Genomic DNA, 16,805 nt, shown 5'->3' on the forward strand with positions numbered 1-16,805 from the left:
GTTAAGCTCCCTTTCGTCCACTGTAATAGAACTATGGATTTTTAGATGGACACATGGCCACTTGAAATAAAGACTAAATTTCTACTTACATTCCAGTAGCTAGGTGTGGTCATGAGACTAATAGGATATAAACAGAAAGACCATGTGCACATTTCAGGAAATGTTTTTAAAGGAGAGGAGTGAAACTTTCTTTTCTCCTTCCTCCTTCCTGCCAGCTGGGATATGGACATTAGGGCTGGAACTCAAACAGTCTCCTTAGAACATGAGATGGAAGCCACATGCTGATAGTCAAAGCAACAAGATATAGGGTCCCTGGTATCTGGTATTTGTACAAGTAGCTCACCTACACTAAACTAGTTGCCTCAACTTTGATTATATCATGGAAAAGTACATTTCCATCCTGTTTAAACCATTGTTACATTTGATTTTTTTCTGTCACTTGCAGCTAAACTTAACTGTAACTAATAGTTTAAAAATTCCTACTTGTACATCTTAACAAACTGTTGCTAAGACCAAAATATAGTATTGGTATCATTCTAAAATTTACTGACAATCATTCTTACACTCATCCATAATAAACATCTACTGATTTATAGGGCATATACTTACATACGGGCACTGGACTAGTGTGGGAGATCACACATGTTTATAAGAAGTGAGCCCTGTTCTCCGGAGTGAATAGCCTAGCTGGAGAATGTGACAGAGGCTCCTGTCCCTAAAATCTATTCTCCCTTTCTTCTGCAAGGCCCTCCACAATATATTACCTGCCTATCCTTCAGTACATGCCCTTTGCTTCTTGCCTCCTCTTCCTCTACCTCGCTGTTTGGGATTGGATGTGAGGGTAAAGTTCCATTTTGCATGAGGCAGATGAAGGCAATACCCTAGACTGCCTAATTCTAGACCAATACACAAGTGAGAAATAAACTTCTATCTTGATTTTGCCACCATTTTTCAGATGCTTCTGTGAGCTAAAACTAATCCTAACCAATGAAGGGAGAACACCATTAACTGTCATGTACAAGTTAAATTCAAGATACAGAGTATACTCTAGTACACACACCTTCTGTGGACTTTAGGAATTACATGACTACAGACTGACAGAAGTGTCACTATATAAGACCTCTTCCTTATTTGACAGCAGAGATCAACCGCCACTTTTTCTCCTGGTGGCTGGAATATGCAAACCCCACAACATCAGTGATCCTTTTAAAGCAATTTAAGCTGTCAAAGAATAATTCTAATACATACATAATACAGACACATGTAGAAAATAAAGTATAGCAAGTGGGCCTTGATGCTGCTCAACATCACACTATACTTCCCTGGTCTGGTTCTATTCTTCCAGATGACCATTTCCTACCTTCTCTTGACTCTCTGTCTCCTCAAACTCCTATATATCGGCCGTCTATCCTCACTTTCAGCTGAGAACCTTGCTTCCTCATTCACTGAGAAAACAAAACTTGTTACTGTCAGGACATCTACCCAGCCACATCTGACGGTAAACTATAACACTCCATCTTTCTTCCTGTTACTATGGATGAACTCTCTGTGCTCCTAAGCCAACTACTCCACTGAACACTAGATCCCATCCCATTGCCTTCTCAGGAATATTACTCCAGAAGTCCTTCTCTCCCTCCCTTGCTTTATCAATTCATGAATTGCTTCCTCTTTAATGGATCTTTCCTATTAACTTAGAAGCATGATTATTTCTTCCATTTAAAAGAGAAAAACATTTTCTTTATCCCCCTTTCCCCTCAAGCTACCACTCTATTTTTCTCCTTTCCTTCACAGAAACAGCACTCAAAAGTCTCTGTATTGGCTCTATTTCATCTCTACCCATTTTCTCTTGAACCAAAAATGATCACTGCTAAATCCAGTGGTCAATTTTCAGTGCTCCTCTTGTCTTAGCAGCAGCAGTGAATACCGTACGGAACACAGTTGCTTATGCTCTTCCTTGATGACATTCCACATGTGAGTTCCAGGGCTCTACATGCTCCTGGTTTTCCTCCCATCTCTCTGGTCATTCCTTCCTGGTCTTTTTGTTGTTCCTTTCATCTCCCCAAGTTCTAAGTAAAGCATCCCAGGGCTCAGTCTTAAGATTTTTCTTTTTAACCAACATTTTCTCCTTGATGATCTCAGCCAGTTTCATGACTTCAAGTACCATTTTTATGCATAAAGTTCTCCAATTAATATGTTTAGCCTAGACTGTCCTCATGAACCTCAGACTTATAATACAAGTACCTACTTAACATTTTCACTCAGATGTCTAATATGCATCTCACACTTAACATGTCCGGTTTAACTAAGTACCTGACCATCTCTAAACTGCTCTTTCCACAGCCCCTCCCAGCATTCAGACCAAAGAGCCCTGATAACTTTTACATCCTACATCTGATCTGTCAGCAAATTTCGTTTCTATCACCTTCAAAATACATCCAGAACTGACTACATATAACTCCACTGCTGCCTCCATGCTTTAAACTACCATCACCTGTCTCCAGGTTATTGCAGTAGTCTCATAACAGGTTCCCTGCTTCTCTCCTTACCACTCCTAAAGCCTATGGCAGACACAGTCCAAGTCAAAATATATCACTCCTTTCTTCAGAAATTTTCTTTGATGTCCATTCTCACTTAAAAGAAAAGCCGAAGTCCTTACAATGAAACTGTGAGGCCCCATATGATATGGCCCCTGTTACCTCTCTGATCTCATCACCCACTACTGCCCACTTGCTCCCCCTGCTCAGCCACAAAGGCGCTGCTTTGTTGTTCCTCAGACATGCTCAGTACACTCCTGCTTCAGTGCCCTGCACTTATTCTCACTGCTTAGGGACACCACATGGCTCACTCCCTCATCTTCTTTAAGTCTTTGTTCAATATCTCCTCAGTGAAGCTTCTGCCTCACTATCTAAATTACAACCACACTACCATTATTTCACTTACACACAAACACACACATAGACTCACTCATTATTTCCCCTTTGTGTCTAATTTTTTTTATCTTCAGCAATTACAATAAATATGTCATGAACTTATTATGAATAGTTTGCATTAATGTGCTCTGGTATAACTACAGTATATAGTGTTTTGGAAATATAAGATCACTAATGTTGTAAGGGCTTACATTCAAAGGATGTGATGAGTTAGGTAAGCTAGCATGACCCAAGGTAGGGAGAATATGATGACATATCAAGTTGGGTAAGGTTAATTCAAATGTTGACAAGTCAATTACTTCTGAAAAATCTCTGCGATGTTGCTACACTGATCAAAATTTTATTTTCTTCCATTCTTTGTTAATTACAAAAAGGAGGATAAATACAATTATATCACCATTTTTCATTTCTTTTATACAGCCCTTCTGGTAATAGAGGTTAATGTAATTTTCATCAGAGAAAAACTATAGAAAATACTGCCATCATTTACATGTGTAAATACTAATATCATAAATACAGTAGTCAATAATACCTTGTACAATTTTTTAAAAAATATAAAATTCAAATAAAGAAAAATCACTAATATATCTGTTGGCATAACATAATTTCATTTTAATACAAATAAAATATTTTAAAAACTTAATGGTATATAAAATGACTATATACTTATAAAACATTGAATTACCTTTGTTCCTTTGGAGCTCATTTTTCAAATCTTCAATAATAAAAGTATTTTTTTTCCATTTCTTTCGTATATTGCTCTACTTGGTCAGTGAGCATCTTAATTTGACTATCTCGTTCTTGTATACCCTATAAAATATTTTGAATATTACATAGTATCACTTTATGAATATTAATCTACATTTTTTTTTTTTTAATTTATTTATTTATTTATGGCTGTGTTGGGTCTTCGTTTCTGTGCGAGGGCTTTCTCTAGTTGCGGCAAGTGGGGGCCACTCTTCATCGCGGTGCGCGGGCCTCGCGGGCCTCTCACTATCGCGGCCTCTCATTGCGGAGCACAGGCTCCAGACGCGCAGGCTCAGCAATTGTGGCTCACGGGCCGAGTCGCTCCGTGGCATGTGGGATCTTCCCAGACCAGGGCTCGAACCCGTGTCCCCTGCATTGGCAGGCAGATTCTCAACCACTGTGCCACCAGGGAAGCCCCAATCTACATTTTTAAAGTAAGAGAAAAGGTAGGTCTTGTTTTTTTCAACAAGACTATAGAATATATTTTTTGTGAGTCAAAACTGTGCCTTTTACTATTTTGTATACCTCAACTGCACTAATCACTGTAGGAATACTGCTATCACTCTAGTACTTAAAGATGATATAAGGGCTAGCACTCTCATAAATACGAATTCCAGAACTCTCTAATATTTGTGGCTTCTTATGACTCCTTTTGTGTTACTTTTCTTCATCATCCATCTAATTCTATCTTTTTATCATTTTATGTTTGTGTTTTACCTTGTGCTTTTTTCCTTTACACAACTTAGCTTTCACCCCTGCAGTACTTCATTCAAAAATCTTGTCCCTTGCAATCGTCCTTATTCTCCAAATACTTCCCAAATTTCCTTCTTTCTTTTGGACTATGACTAGAGAGCACAGTTGATGCAAGTGTAACTTCTTTCTATATGAATATATTTGTACTATCAATAAAAAAAAAAATTTTATACAGTACAAATTATAACCATACTTTAGCTTATTTCACATTGTTCAGGATATTTCAGCACTAAAACACAACACAATAGACTTTAGTAACAGAGTATTAAGATATTTTTAAAATTTCTAAAAGTTTTTTATTAAATAATTCCCAATCAAAACAATAAAGGTATTATCTGCATCAATAGAGAAAAATACATAAAATAATTTTATTCCTAAGTCTAAACTTAATTCTAATTTTTTCTTAGGACTGGACGGTGTAAGAAACTTCAAAAGACTTTATTATATACCCAAAAGTGCAAGTGACTAGAATTAGGCACAGGAGATAAATAAGACATAATTCAGAGTTTCATGCCAACTTTAATAAAACCTTGTTGCTAAACCAAATTTTGAGAAAGTTTTACTGTTTGTAGAGCCATAATATTACTTTTATCCGCATCAAGCTGGGCATTTTTCAGTTTCTCCCTCAGGTTATGTAACATTTGCTGGTACTCAATAATTTCATCATCTTAGAAGACAAAATTAACTAGAAATAAACAAAATAGGATCTGTTTACCTAAGAGGAAAATTAATAAACCATTCCTCATTTATGGTTAATATTTTTAATATATATCATTAGCAGATTTCGAGAAAATACAGGAAATAAAACTCTTTGAAGTGAGAAAATAGCAACTATTGGAATGACCACTGTTCTTTTGTGCATACAACCTGAAATTCAGATAAGAAATGATTCAAAAATATACACTGTATTTTTTGCTTTTTAAGAAATTCAATCTTTTAGACAATCTCAAGTTTCCAAAGCCCATTCCTAGAACACTAAGCTATAAATAACTCCCTGCAATTACAAAAAGTTTTGTACAACTAATCTCTTATGAAGAAAACATTAAAATGACACTAAGAAGCGCAAAATATCTTGAATGAATAAAAGGTATCTTGTTATGTTGTATGAAAGGAAAAGGCTAGCATTCCTCTAGACAAGAATGGAAGAGGTCCTCAGGCTTGACAACATGCATATGGTTATGGCATTGCCATCCACTTCATGGCCTCTAATCATCATTTTTTAATACTGTACTGCATATTTGAAAATAGCTAAGAGAGTGGATCTTCAAAGTTCTCATCACCAGAAAAAAAAAATTGTAACTATGTATGGTTACAGATGTTAACTGGACTTACTGGGGTAATCATTTTGCAATACATACAAACGTCGAATCATTACACTGTATACCTGAAACTAGTATCATGTTATGTCAATTTTACCTCAATTTTAAAAAAATGAAAGGTACCTTGTGTTCTTTGCTAGGATCAAATATCAAAATCAATCTATAAATTAATTTATAAATTTAATATATACCCAATAAAATAACTAACATATTTTAAAGAACTATTTCTAAAATTTGTATTTAAAAAGCACATTTATAAGAATCTAAAAAACATAAATAATGAGAACAGCTTTTTCAAATATTTAAGCATAATAATTAAAACAAGTGTACATGGTTAGAAAACAGATCAATCAATATAAAGAAGAGAGTCCCAAAATCAATTCAAATTCAACAGTTTTGTATGTAATAAAAATGGAAGTGTATTTTAGTAGGAGAAAAATGAAATATTCAATAAATGATGTTTAGACAACAGAGTAGCTCGGTTGCATCCATATCTCACTCTTTATACCAAAATAAATAATATATGCTTCAAAGATTTACATGTAAAAGACGAAACTAGAAGACACTAGAGAAAATATGAGAAAACAATTTTATACTCAGAATCCTTTCTAACTATGATACAAAGGCCCAAAGCCATAAAAAATAATAAATTTATGCAATATAAAAAAAAATACTTCATAGTAAAAAATACCATAAAGCCAAAAGATAAGTGACAAACTAGAGGAATATATTTGCAATATATATCACAATTACACTTGTAGCATTTATTCTACAGATACACATTTTAAAAATAAATATACAAGGATATTCATTAAAACATTGTTTCTAACAGCAAAAATTGGAAAGCTCCTAAACGCCACATAATAGGTAATCAATAACATACATATCTACAAAGAAAAGTTACATTAAAAAGAACAAAGTAATACCATATGTACTGATATAAACTAAGTAAAAGATACTAAGTAAAAACAAAGTGCAGAAGAATACATTTGCTAACATCTCTCCCCAAAATTAAACGATTAAAAACAACTCTTTTTTTCCCTGGGGTTGGTAAACTATGGCTCATAGGTCAAATTTGGCCTGCTGCCTGCTTCTGTAAAGTTTCATTGGGAAAACAGCCTTGCTCATTTATTTATGTATTGTCTATGGCTGCCTTCATATTATAATAGCAGAGTTGAATAGATACACCAGAAACCAAATATTCTAAAATATTTACTCCCTGGCCTTTTACAGAAAGTTTATTGACCTTTGATTGATTCTATGAACTTCATTTCCACTGCTACTGCTCTTGTTTAAAATATAGGTTAGCTGAGATTCCCACATGATCATTTCAAATAGCCAACAAGATTTATGTGAACCTTGTTAGAAACAAAGACTATAAAAGTGATAGCTTTTAAAATTAGATTTATTCAGAATCATTTCAGACTTTTTTCAAACTATATAATCATCACAATTCTAACTTCTGATATGGTAAGGCTGGGGGTTATGGTTGGAGTTAGAGAGTGGTGAGGAGGAACAGATTTTTGAAAAGACTTCTCAGGTGATTCTGAAAGATCCCTTCCCTTACTTCCATTCCTGATCCACTTCCTTACTCTCATTTCCACTGAATGCCAATAGCTTGATTAATCTAACATGGAAGGAGAGTCAGAAAAACTAAAATTAAACCTGGAACTATATAACTAAAATACACAAGGTACCTATGGTTTACGTGAAAACATTTAAATTTTATTTATAATTATCTATTTTAGATGACATATTATATTTTAGACTTAGATTTCTATCAGAAAATTTAAAATTTTAAATTTAACTCATTGATGTAGAAGAGCTCATTCAACAACAGATAAGCTAGAGGTCTACACACGACAGTTCTTAGAGTTTTCTAGCTAAAACGTTTAATACACTTTTAAAAATGCCTAATAAAAATGTCATTAACTAGTACAAGAACTTTAAAGAAAATTAAGACTAAAAAATTGAAATCTAAAATGAAAATGAAAAAGCTATTATAGCATTGAAAAAAGCACCTTCCATTCTTCTACTTTTGCATTGACAGCTGCCATGATTGGATCATCTTCTTCATTTTTCGCTTTCAGAAGATTTGTAAGCTCCTGCACCTAAAAGGCAACAATTATTTCAAGAACTGTTGCAAATTAGTGTAATATACATGTATTTGTTGTATATGAATATTTACACATATATTACACACATGATAAGCATACACATGCACATATATACATATATATTACAAATGCATATTCATTATGGGAGCAGTTCTGTAGTTAAGGTGACCTTTAATTGTTTGTGCATCTTTACAGTTGTATAATTATTTTTTGTCATTAGAGTATTGTATTTTTAAGTATTACTCTATTTTTTAAACAGGTTTAATCCCATGTAAGTAGTAAACAATATATTGGCTTCTATGATATTTAGAGTGTATTTATTTTAAGGTATAAAATTAAGCTTGATGGTCCACAGGACTTCTAAGAGGCTTTAGCAGAAAATTTGCAGGATTGCTATCTACACATTCATTCAGGTATCACCCATATACTCTACATGGCAGGAATTACAAGGTATATGTAAGGGGACTAGAGAAACACATAGAGACAAATATATTACCATGGCAACAGATTACAGTATAAGATGACATACTAGAGCATAAGACAAAAATTCATACCCTAGAAAGTTAAAAGTACTTTCTAGTTTCAAATAAATAGTAATGAGGCAATATGAAGTCTGCCCACATAAGTCAGTCTAACAGGAATTCTTACTTGAAGCTGGTAATGATCATTTTCTTTCTTTAACTGGTCCATTATATTATCTGTCTGATGCACAATAGCTTTCATCCTGTTATATTCATCAGTCATCTTCTCCATTTCCTGTACAGACTCTTCTAGATTTTTTCTCATTTCTTGATTCTGAAGTTCAAGTTTCTCATTAGCTTCTGTTAAAGTCTAAGAAAGGTAAAGATGCTACAGTTAAAAAACAATTTAAGAAACTAAAATTTAAATTAATACTAAATGGAGTCATAAGTGTCTGCTGGAGAAAACAGAATTCTTCATAGATATTTATTATCAATTGCTGTTGGTCAGTTAAATCAAATTAAATATCAAGAAAAGTGTAAGTAAGAATCTTAGTTCTTAAACAGTGCCCAAGATAGGCATATAACAAGAATGAATTTGCAAGATTTGCAACTTCAAAGATGCAATTTATTTCATGTTTTACAAATACGTAGTTGCAGATTTATACTAAATATATTGAAATGTAGGGCTAAATACTAGATTTATATTATAATGAAATTAAAGTTTTATAAAGATCATTGCTTTGAAATGATTTCTATCCATTTTATACCTGAATTTCATCTAGATATGGACAAGTTCATAGTTTTTTTTAGACAATTGTGATCGGTAGTCCACTGTCTTCTCCTCTTCTTGATAAAAGTGTTTCTTTTTGTGAATCTATTTGTTTTTGATAGTCAATAATATCCTGACGAAGCTGTTCATTCTGAAGGCAGATCAACACAGTATTCTATTAAAAAAACTATCCAAAGAAACAAAATTTCACCCTCTGAATAGTGATCTCAAAACACATCTTTAAAATTCCAAGGTTTCACCACCCTTAAAGCCTCACCTTTTTCTTTAGACGTTTGTTCTCCAGAAGAGGATAGGAAAAAGGTAATTAGAAATGAGAAAGGCAATATATAATTAAATATAATAATTAGAAATTAAAGAAAACAAAAAAAAAATTTAGGAGAATGAGATATTATTTTGGATAATCAAAGAAAGAAAGAATATTAATTACCAACCAAAACAAAAAAAACTTTTGATTATGTTAAAAAGATAAGCACTATCAGGATAAACAATGTACAAACATTATTTGGCTCAGAAGAACCAAATAATAATCAGAATTTGTAAGATTTAATGAGAAACAAAAGTTTTAAAAGAATGCCAGATAAAATAAGAGGAAATAAGGCAGAAATCCAGTCATATATTCAGTTAGCAAACTTGCAAAGAACAGCTTAAAAAACAAAGCAAGATTTACCCACATAGACCTAAGAGATGAATGTAGTACTTAACGGTCTCACCTTCCAATTTATTTTCTATTTCCCTAAGACAAAGTCATATCATAAAATCACGGTTCGAAAACATCAATTACTTAGACGATTCCAGTTCTGCTTACAGAATTAATTTATGAACACTTTTTTAGTAAGTATCTCTGTTGAACCACCACAACTACTAAAATTTTTTACCAACCTCTCTCCTTAATTTGCTGTTTTCATTTTCCGCCTCCTCATTTCGAAGAGCCAACTAAAACAGCAAAAAACAAATAAGATAAAATTCAGCAGTAGTTCTATGTAATGCCAGGTTTTCAGTTCCTTTCCAATAACGTAGAGAATGTTTAACTACTGAGGACTTCATGTCGACCCAAGACATGAATAATATGCCAAAAATTTGAAAACTGACTAACTAAGGATTAGGAAGGATGAAGCAGGTTGAGTTTAAAAGATTATAAAACAAAAAACAAAAACCTCTAACCAAAGGATACAGAAAACAAAACATTACCCTCTTCCCCCAGTGTAAAACCTAATAATGAGTAGTCTTCCATCCAAGATCTTCATCATTTTGCAGTTCTATTACCAGAGCTAGAATACTCTTTGCTCTCAGTGAGCATTACATTACTTAGAAATACAAAGCAGTAGAACATAATGGTTAAAAGAAGCATGGATGCTTGGATATTGGGTGGGGAGACTAAAAGGACATTATTGGGCCAATAGAGGAAATCTGATTATGGACTACATATTAGATAACAGTACTGAATTGATATTACATTTCCTGAGTATGCTAATTATATAAGTAGTTATATTGGAAAATACCTCTCCTTTCAGTGGAAACGCACTGAAATATTTAAGAATGAAATATCATGACATTTGCAATATTTAAGTATGAAGTATCATGATATCTGCAATTAACTCTGATGTCTCAGCAAAAAAGAAAGGAGGGGAGGGGAGGGGAGGGGAGAGAAGGAGAATAAGCCTGTGTGTACAAAGATAAAGCATATGTGGCACAGTGTTATCTGGTGAACCTATATGAAGAGTATGTGTTTACTGTTTTTCTTACAATCTTTATGAAGATAAGAAAGTTTTCAAAAATAAAAGTTTAAAGAAAGTTCATAATAAAATGCAATGTGCTATACGAATCTTAGAATTTTACCATTATTATTATTATCATCTGGAAGTTAAGAAACACTCCCATCCTGTTTTGAATTGGAAAATTTTAACAAGAAGAGACATGTCAAGAACTTAAGGCTAAAGCATTTAATACTACTGATGCTCCTTTCCCTTGGTTTTGAAACATCATACTCTTGATATTTGTCCTTTCTTGGGCTGTTCCTTGAAGCACCTCTTCCTCTTGCATTAGACATTTCTATACCTCAGACATCTGCCTTACAATCACTTCTATTGCTTCAGTATCTATGCTGATGACCCACAAATTCTTATCATCTACCCAGTATCTCTCGAGTTTCTTATCCAGATATCCTTTTTGAATATGCCCATAGGGACCTCAAACTCAACAGGTACAAAACAAATAATAATCACAAACCTTCTAAACTCCCCTTGTGTCACTTCTAAGTGAATGGCGCTATCTACCTATCCAGTGGCCCAACCCAGAAAATTAGGTGGACTACCCATTCCTCCCTCTTCACCAACAACCAATCATTCATCATATCCAATTACATTTACATCCCTCAAGCATGTCTATGTCCCTAATCCCCCTCAGTCACTAATTAGTCCATCATCACACTGACTTAGCACAAATGTCTCCTTACTAGTCTTGGCCCCCTTCAATCCACTCTCCACAGAGGAAAGTAAATTTGAAAAGTACAAATCTGATCATGATATCCCTGAGTTCAAAATCCTTCACTGGCTCCTTTTTGGAAAAAGGACCAAATTCCTCAGGTAGTGGCCTTTGCTTATCTCTCTAGAGGATCATAAATGTTAAAGCTGGAAAGGTAGGGTAGCACAGCAGATAAGAGCACAGAATTTGAGTAAATCTGGATCAAATCCTGGCTTTATCATTTATTAGTTGTGTAACCATGGGCAATTACCTACCCTTTCTGTGTCTGTTTCTTCACCTGTAGCCTGGGGGAAATGTCACCTCTCTCATATAAGTATCAAATGAGGAATAATGAATTAATGCATATAAAGTATCTGGCACATAGTAAGGACTCTACACTAGCTATTTTTACCTATATTCCAGCCAGAATGAATAACTGTAGTTCCCTGAATACACCATGCTATCTCTTACCTCTAGGTCTTAGTAAACACTGTATCTTCTACCCAGAATGCCTTTTCCTTAACCATCACCTACATCCCATTCCCTCTTCCAGGCTAACTCTTATTTCAGGTCTCAGTTTACAGATCACTTCTTGAACCTCAAGACTGACTCAGGTATACCTCCCCAGAGTACTCCAGAGTATTCTTATATCCTTACGTATCCCCAGACTATCATATTATCTTATGTTACCTTTGTTATTGACAGTGAATATCGTTGAGAAGCAGAATAGTGTTGCCCACTGTATCCTCAGTATTTAGCACAGTCTCTGGCATGCTATAAGTACTCAGTAAAACTGAATGACTGGTTAAGGGCAAAGAAGAAATTGCTAAAGCAACTCATATCCATATTCTACTTCAAGAAATCTAGCAGCTGGAAAGGTACATAGGCCATATATTCAAGTTGTCTGTGTGTGTGCCTATGAATGAAGATAGTAGTCTAAGATACGAATGGACATGGTGGTTCTGATTAGCTAACAGTGTATGGTATCAATGGTGAGAAGTTGACTAATATATGGGCTAGACAAAAGAACAATAGCCCAGAAAAACACATACACGGACACCTCCCTAAGCAATTCTATTACTGTATAGCATAGGTTGGACCCTTCATGATTAAGAAATCTATAGATCTGTTATGTTTCACTGAGTCAACTAAACAAATAATCCTCTAGGAGCTTATTCCTAACCTTCAGGTGGCATCAATCCATACTTTTTCCACTGCAAAAACTGTACAGGTGGCTCACTTTTACATGACTTCCAAACTATATAATAAAATAGATATATCAAGAATGGGGATGCTTTTCCTTACAAATCAGTCTATGATGAATTCTTTTTAAATAGCAATGTTACCTCATAATCAATGTCGTTTACTTAAAATTTATAACCATCCATTTCCAAGAGAACAATGGACAAAATAAGATTATCAGGATGTGATACAATATTGACCTTATAAAGGACACAAAGGGAGAAAAAGCTTCTGGGCACCAGGGATGGGACAGTTAATACATGTAGGCACCAGATTTTGGACTAAGTTCACTGACAGCTGAGGTAAAAAAAGAAAGCATACTATTTTCTGACAGGAAATACAAACTTATCAGCAAAAAAATAATTTTTTCCTCAAACTAAATTTAAGTGAACATTGCATGAATTATTTTATAAATAACAAGTATAACATAAGAGGTAATAATAAACTATGCTTGTATAAAAGATGACATGTCATGGTTTAAAATATGAATTGATTTACAAAATGGTGAGATTAACACTTTTTAAGAACCTACGTATTATATAAAGTGAGGTACACCTGAAAATTAAAAAATTATTATTGAATACATCACTAAAAGATTAATTTCCAAGTCTACTACTAATATAAATACAAATAAATATCGTTTTCCCCAAACTATGTTATGAAAAATAAGAAAATCAAAAAATTTTTTTTAATTTTATTTATTTATTTTTGGCTGCATTGGGTCTTTGTTGCTGTGCATGGGCTTTCTCTAGTTGCAGCGAGCGGGGGCTACTCTTCATTGCAGTGCACGGTCTTCTCATTGTGGTGGCTTCTCTTGTTGTGGAGCACAGGCTCTAGGCGTGTGGGTTTCAACAGTTGTAGCAAGCAGACTCAGTAGTTGTGGCTCTCACGCTCTAGAGCACAGGCTCAATAGTCATGGTGCATGGGCTTAGTCGCTCTGCGGCGTGTGGGATCTTCCCAGACCAGGGCTCGAACCCGTGTCCCCTGCATTGGCAGGCGGATTCTTAACCATTGTGCCACCAGGGAAGCCCAAATCAATTGTTTCTGAATGCCTATTAATTTCTTCATACCAATATTCCAGATCAAATCATCAACTTTATGTGAAGAATTCTAACGTCCGGAGAAAAAGGTACCTCCATGTATAAAGAATTAATCTCTAGGTCATATTCATTCTCTAGATGTACCTGATCCATTATATTTTAAAGACATGATGACAACATGAACTGTTACATAAAACCTTAGCAATAAGCGTACATCAATTCCCACAAATAACATAAAACATAAAAATTGAAACTGTCACTAATAATTATAAAAAGCATAAACAGGTGGTGTTTTTTGGTAATTTGAACAGTTAAGAGTCATTGAAAAACTGTGCCTTACTTGCTCATTAACTTTCTTTTCTTTCTCTAATTCTTTTTCCATGTCCTCCAATTCTCTATCTTTTTGTTCCAACTGCTTTTCAAGTTGGCGAATTTCATCTCGTAAAAAGCGAGTGTCACGTCCACCTGCAGAGTGCTGTGCCATCTTAAAGTAATAAACCAAAAGTATAAATTAATTCCATTATATCTGGAGATTCAAATGAATCAACAACAAAAATAATTATCTTGACTTTAAATTTTATCATAATCAGCACGAGATGTTTAAAATCATGTTGCTTAAAAACAATTTTTTTTTATTAAGCATATTTAAGCTTTAGTTCACAGGCTGACAACCCCTTAAGCTCTTCCTGAGCCATCCAGAGTATGAAGAATTAACAGTCAATCACTCAGGCTCTGTTATAGCCGCTGAGCCACAGACACCAGGGTAAAGTGCAAAGGCATACAACGATCTTTGAGCTGAACTATCTAGGCTTCCCCTGAGAATCAGAGCTCTGAAACCAGGCTACAAATCACCAGAGCCTCCACCCTAGCCACTGAGCCATGGTGCTCTTAACCTGCCCTTTCCCTCATACCACTGACTATTTAGACCAGTGTTATCTGAAAGGACTTTCTGGATAAAGGAAATGTTCTCTGCACTGCCCAATACAGTAGCCACTATCTACATGTGTCTACTGAGCACTTGAAATGTGGCTAGTGCAACTAAAGAACTGAATTCTTAACTTAAACTGTAATTAATTTAAATGCTAATGTCCACATGTAGCTAGTGCTACCATATTGAACACCCAAAATTAGATTATCTTTAAAATTTTGCAGCAGACTAAATACATTTTGCTTCATTTTCCTGTTACTTTGGGTCATAGTCAAAAACATCAGAAATCCTTTAGTCATCTAATCTGTTTCACATTCATCTCCCTAGCATACAGTTCTGTAACTCTTCTACCTTAACTAAACTTTTCTTACTCTTAACCTCCTTCAAAAAGCACTTTCTTACCAACATCTCCAACTGTCCTATCCTTCTATTCTATAGTAGTTGCCTTGCTAAACACTAACACAGAATCGATCTTACTTCATAGCTCACTTAACAAGTATTTATTGAGAATGACTGGTATTTCCCTAGAAGCTGGATATACGACAGGGAATAGAAAATAAACCATCTAAATTCACAGAGTTAACATGCTAAAAAACCAGGGTTTGAACGTAAACTATCTGACTCCAGAGACTGAAATCTCCAGTTCATTCTCCACTATATTTCTGGTTTTATCTGACTTCTTTAAAATTTGACCACAGATCTTTCACTCTTATTTTTAGCAGATGACCTCTCCATCCTCTCAAATTCCAGGCACTAAACCTACAAACATCAAAAACTTCTGTTCATATCCATTCTTCCTTCCTCCCTTTTACCAAGGAAAAAGGTCCTTCCTCCTTATAAAGGCTAATCCATTTGTATCACATTCTTTCCCACAGTCTCAGTAATCTCAATGTATTCAGTTCCTTAACAATACATTCACATTTTGGCTCTTGGATTTCTCAAAAGCCACCTCTTCTCCTACACCCTTCTGTCACTGTTCCTCAAATTCCAACATGCCTCATTCCACCTCAGTTATAGTAATCTCTCTGTATATTTCCCTGGACTATAAGCTCCATGAGGTTATTCAATGTTTTTATTTTGTTCACAATTGGATGTGCAATCCTTAGTAGAATTTAAGATACATAAATAGGCATGTAAAATATATACTGAACAAACAATTATAAACACAATATCATTCCAGTGATTTTTCCAGCTAATTATAAAGAAAAAATTTTAAAATAATAATTGAAAATAATATTTACAATGATTACACCCTAAGGAATACAAAAGAACATACCTCCAGTTCATTTTCCAGTTTCATTACTTTAGTTTTTAATTGATTTTCTATTAAAAAAAGATAAATGTTTCAATTGGTCAGATTTATCTCAAAACAAACTTTTCAATAATTTTCAATAAAATAATAAAATTAATTTTTAAAGAGTCCATCATGATTGTAATGATAAGGTAGCATAAGAAAATAACTATTTTGTACCTGATCCATGAAATAGGAGTTCTAGAAAAATCTTTCAAAATAAACTGAGTATACACATTTTATAAAATATTGGGTTGGCCAGAAACTTTGTTTGGATTTGTCCATAAGATCTTACTTTTTGGTCAACCCAATATATTAAAGCTAATTCTCCACTGCTTAGTGAATAAATGAAATCCACTATTTAACACCATAATAATCTTTTCCCCAAGGCATTTACCAAATTTTGCTTGTTCTTCTCCAGCTTTTTCAACTTCTTCCAAAGCTAGCTCTACTTCTTGAGCTTTCATCTAAACGTTAAGAAAAAAAAAAAGTTATCTCAGTATGCCTTTACACTAGACTGTAAGCACTGAAAATAAGAATTTTGTTTTGTATTTGCTATCCCAGTACTTACTGCCTGCAATGCCTGGCACAAGGAGACATTCAGCAAACATTTGTCGAATGAATAGATGATTTTCTTAAGGCTATAATTTCTAGATTCCTAAGAGTTTGAAACATCTTTGTTTCCTCTTTTCCCTCAAGTCTTACATGTAGCATTGCAACTTTTCTC

At 34.2% G+C, this 16,805-nt stretch overlaps 1 protein-coding gene and 1 non-coding gene across 2 annotated transcripts in view; one reads left to right on the forward strand and one right to left on the reverse strand.

Annotated features, from left to right (window-relative positions):
- CEP290 (centrosomal protein 290) overlaps positions 1-16,805 on the reverse strand; it is a 94,602-nt gene that overhangs the window by 76,007 nt on the left and 1,790 nt on the right. The window contains 13 exon segments of the mRNA XM_036867462.1: positions 3,616-3,667; positions 3,669-3,740; positions 4,994-5,097; positions 6,633-6,636; positions 7,771-7,860; positions 8,515-8,697; positions 9,095-9,114; positions 9,117-9,156; positions 9,158-9,247; positions 9,997-10,050; positions 14,200-14,343; positions 16,064-16,110; positions 16,476-16,545. Coding sequence (XP_036723357.1) covers positions 3,616-3,667; positions 3,669-3,740; positions 4,994-5,097; positions 6,633-6,636; positions 7,771-7,860; positions 8,515-8,697; positions 9,095-9,114; positions 9,117-9,156; positions 9,158-9,247; positions 9,997-10,050; positions 14,200-14,343; positions 16,064-16,110; positions 16,476-16,545 — 970 coding nt within the window.
- Positions 5,528-5,651, forward strand: LOC118902939. The gene has a single exon (XR_005021649.1). It is a non-coding gene; the product is annotated as a U6atac minor spliceosomal RNA (small nuclear RNA).

This window comes from Balaenoptera musculus, chromosome 10, assembly GCF_009873245.2.
Source record: "Balaenoptera musculus isolate JJ_BM4_2016_0621 chromosome 10, mBalMus1.pri.v3, whole genome shotgun sequence".
Taxonomy (NCBI): Eukaryota; Metazoa; Chordata; class Mammalia; order Artiodactyla; family Balaenopteridae; genus Balaenoptera; species Balaenoptera musculus.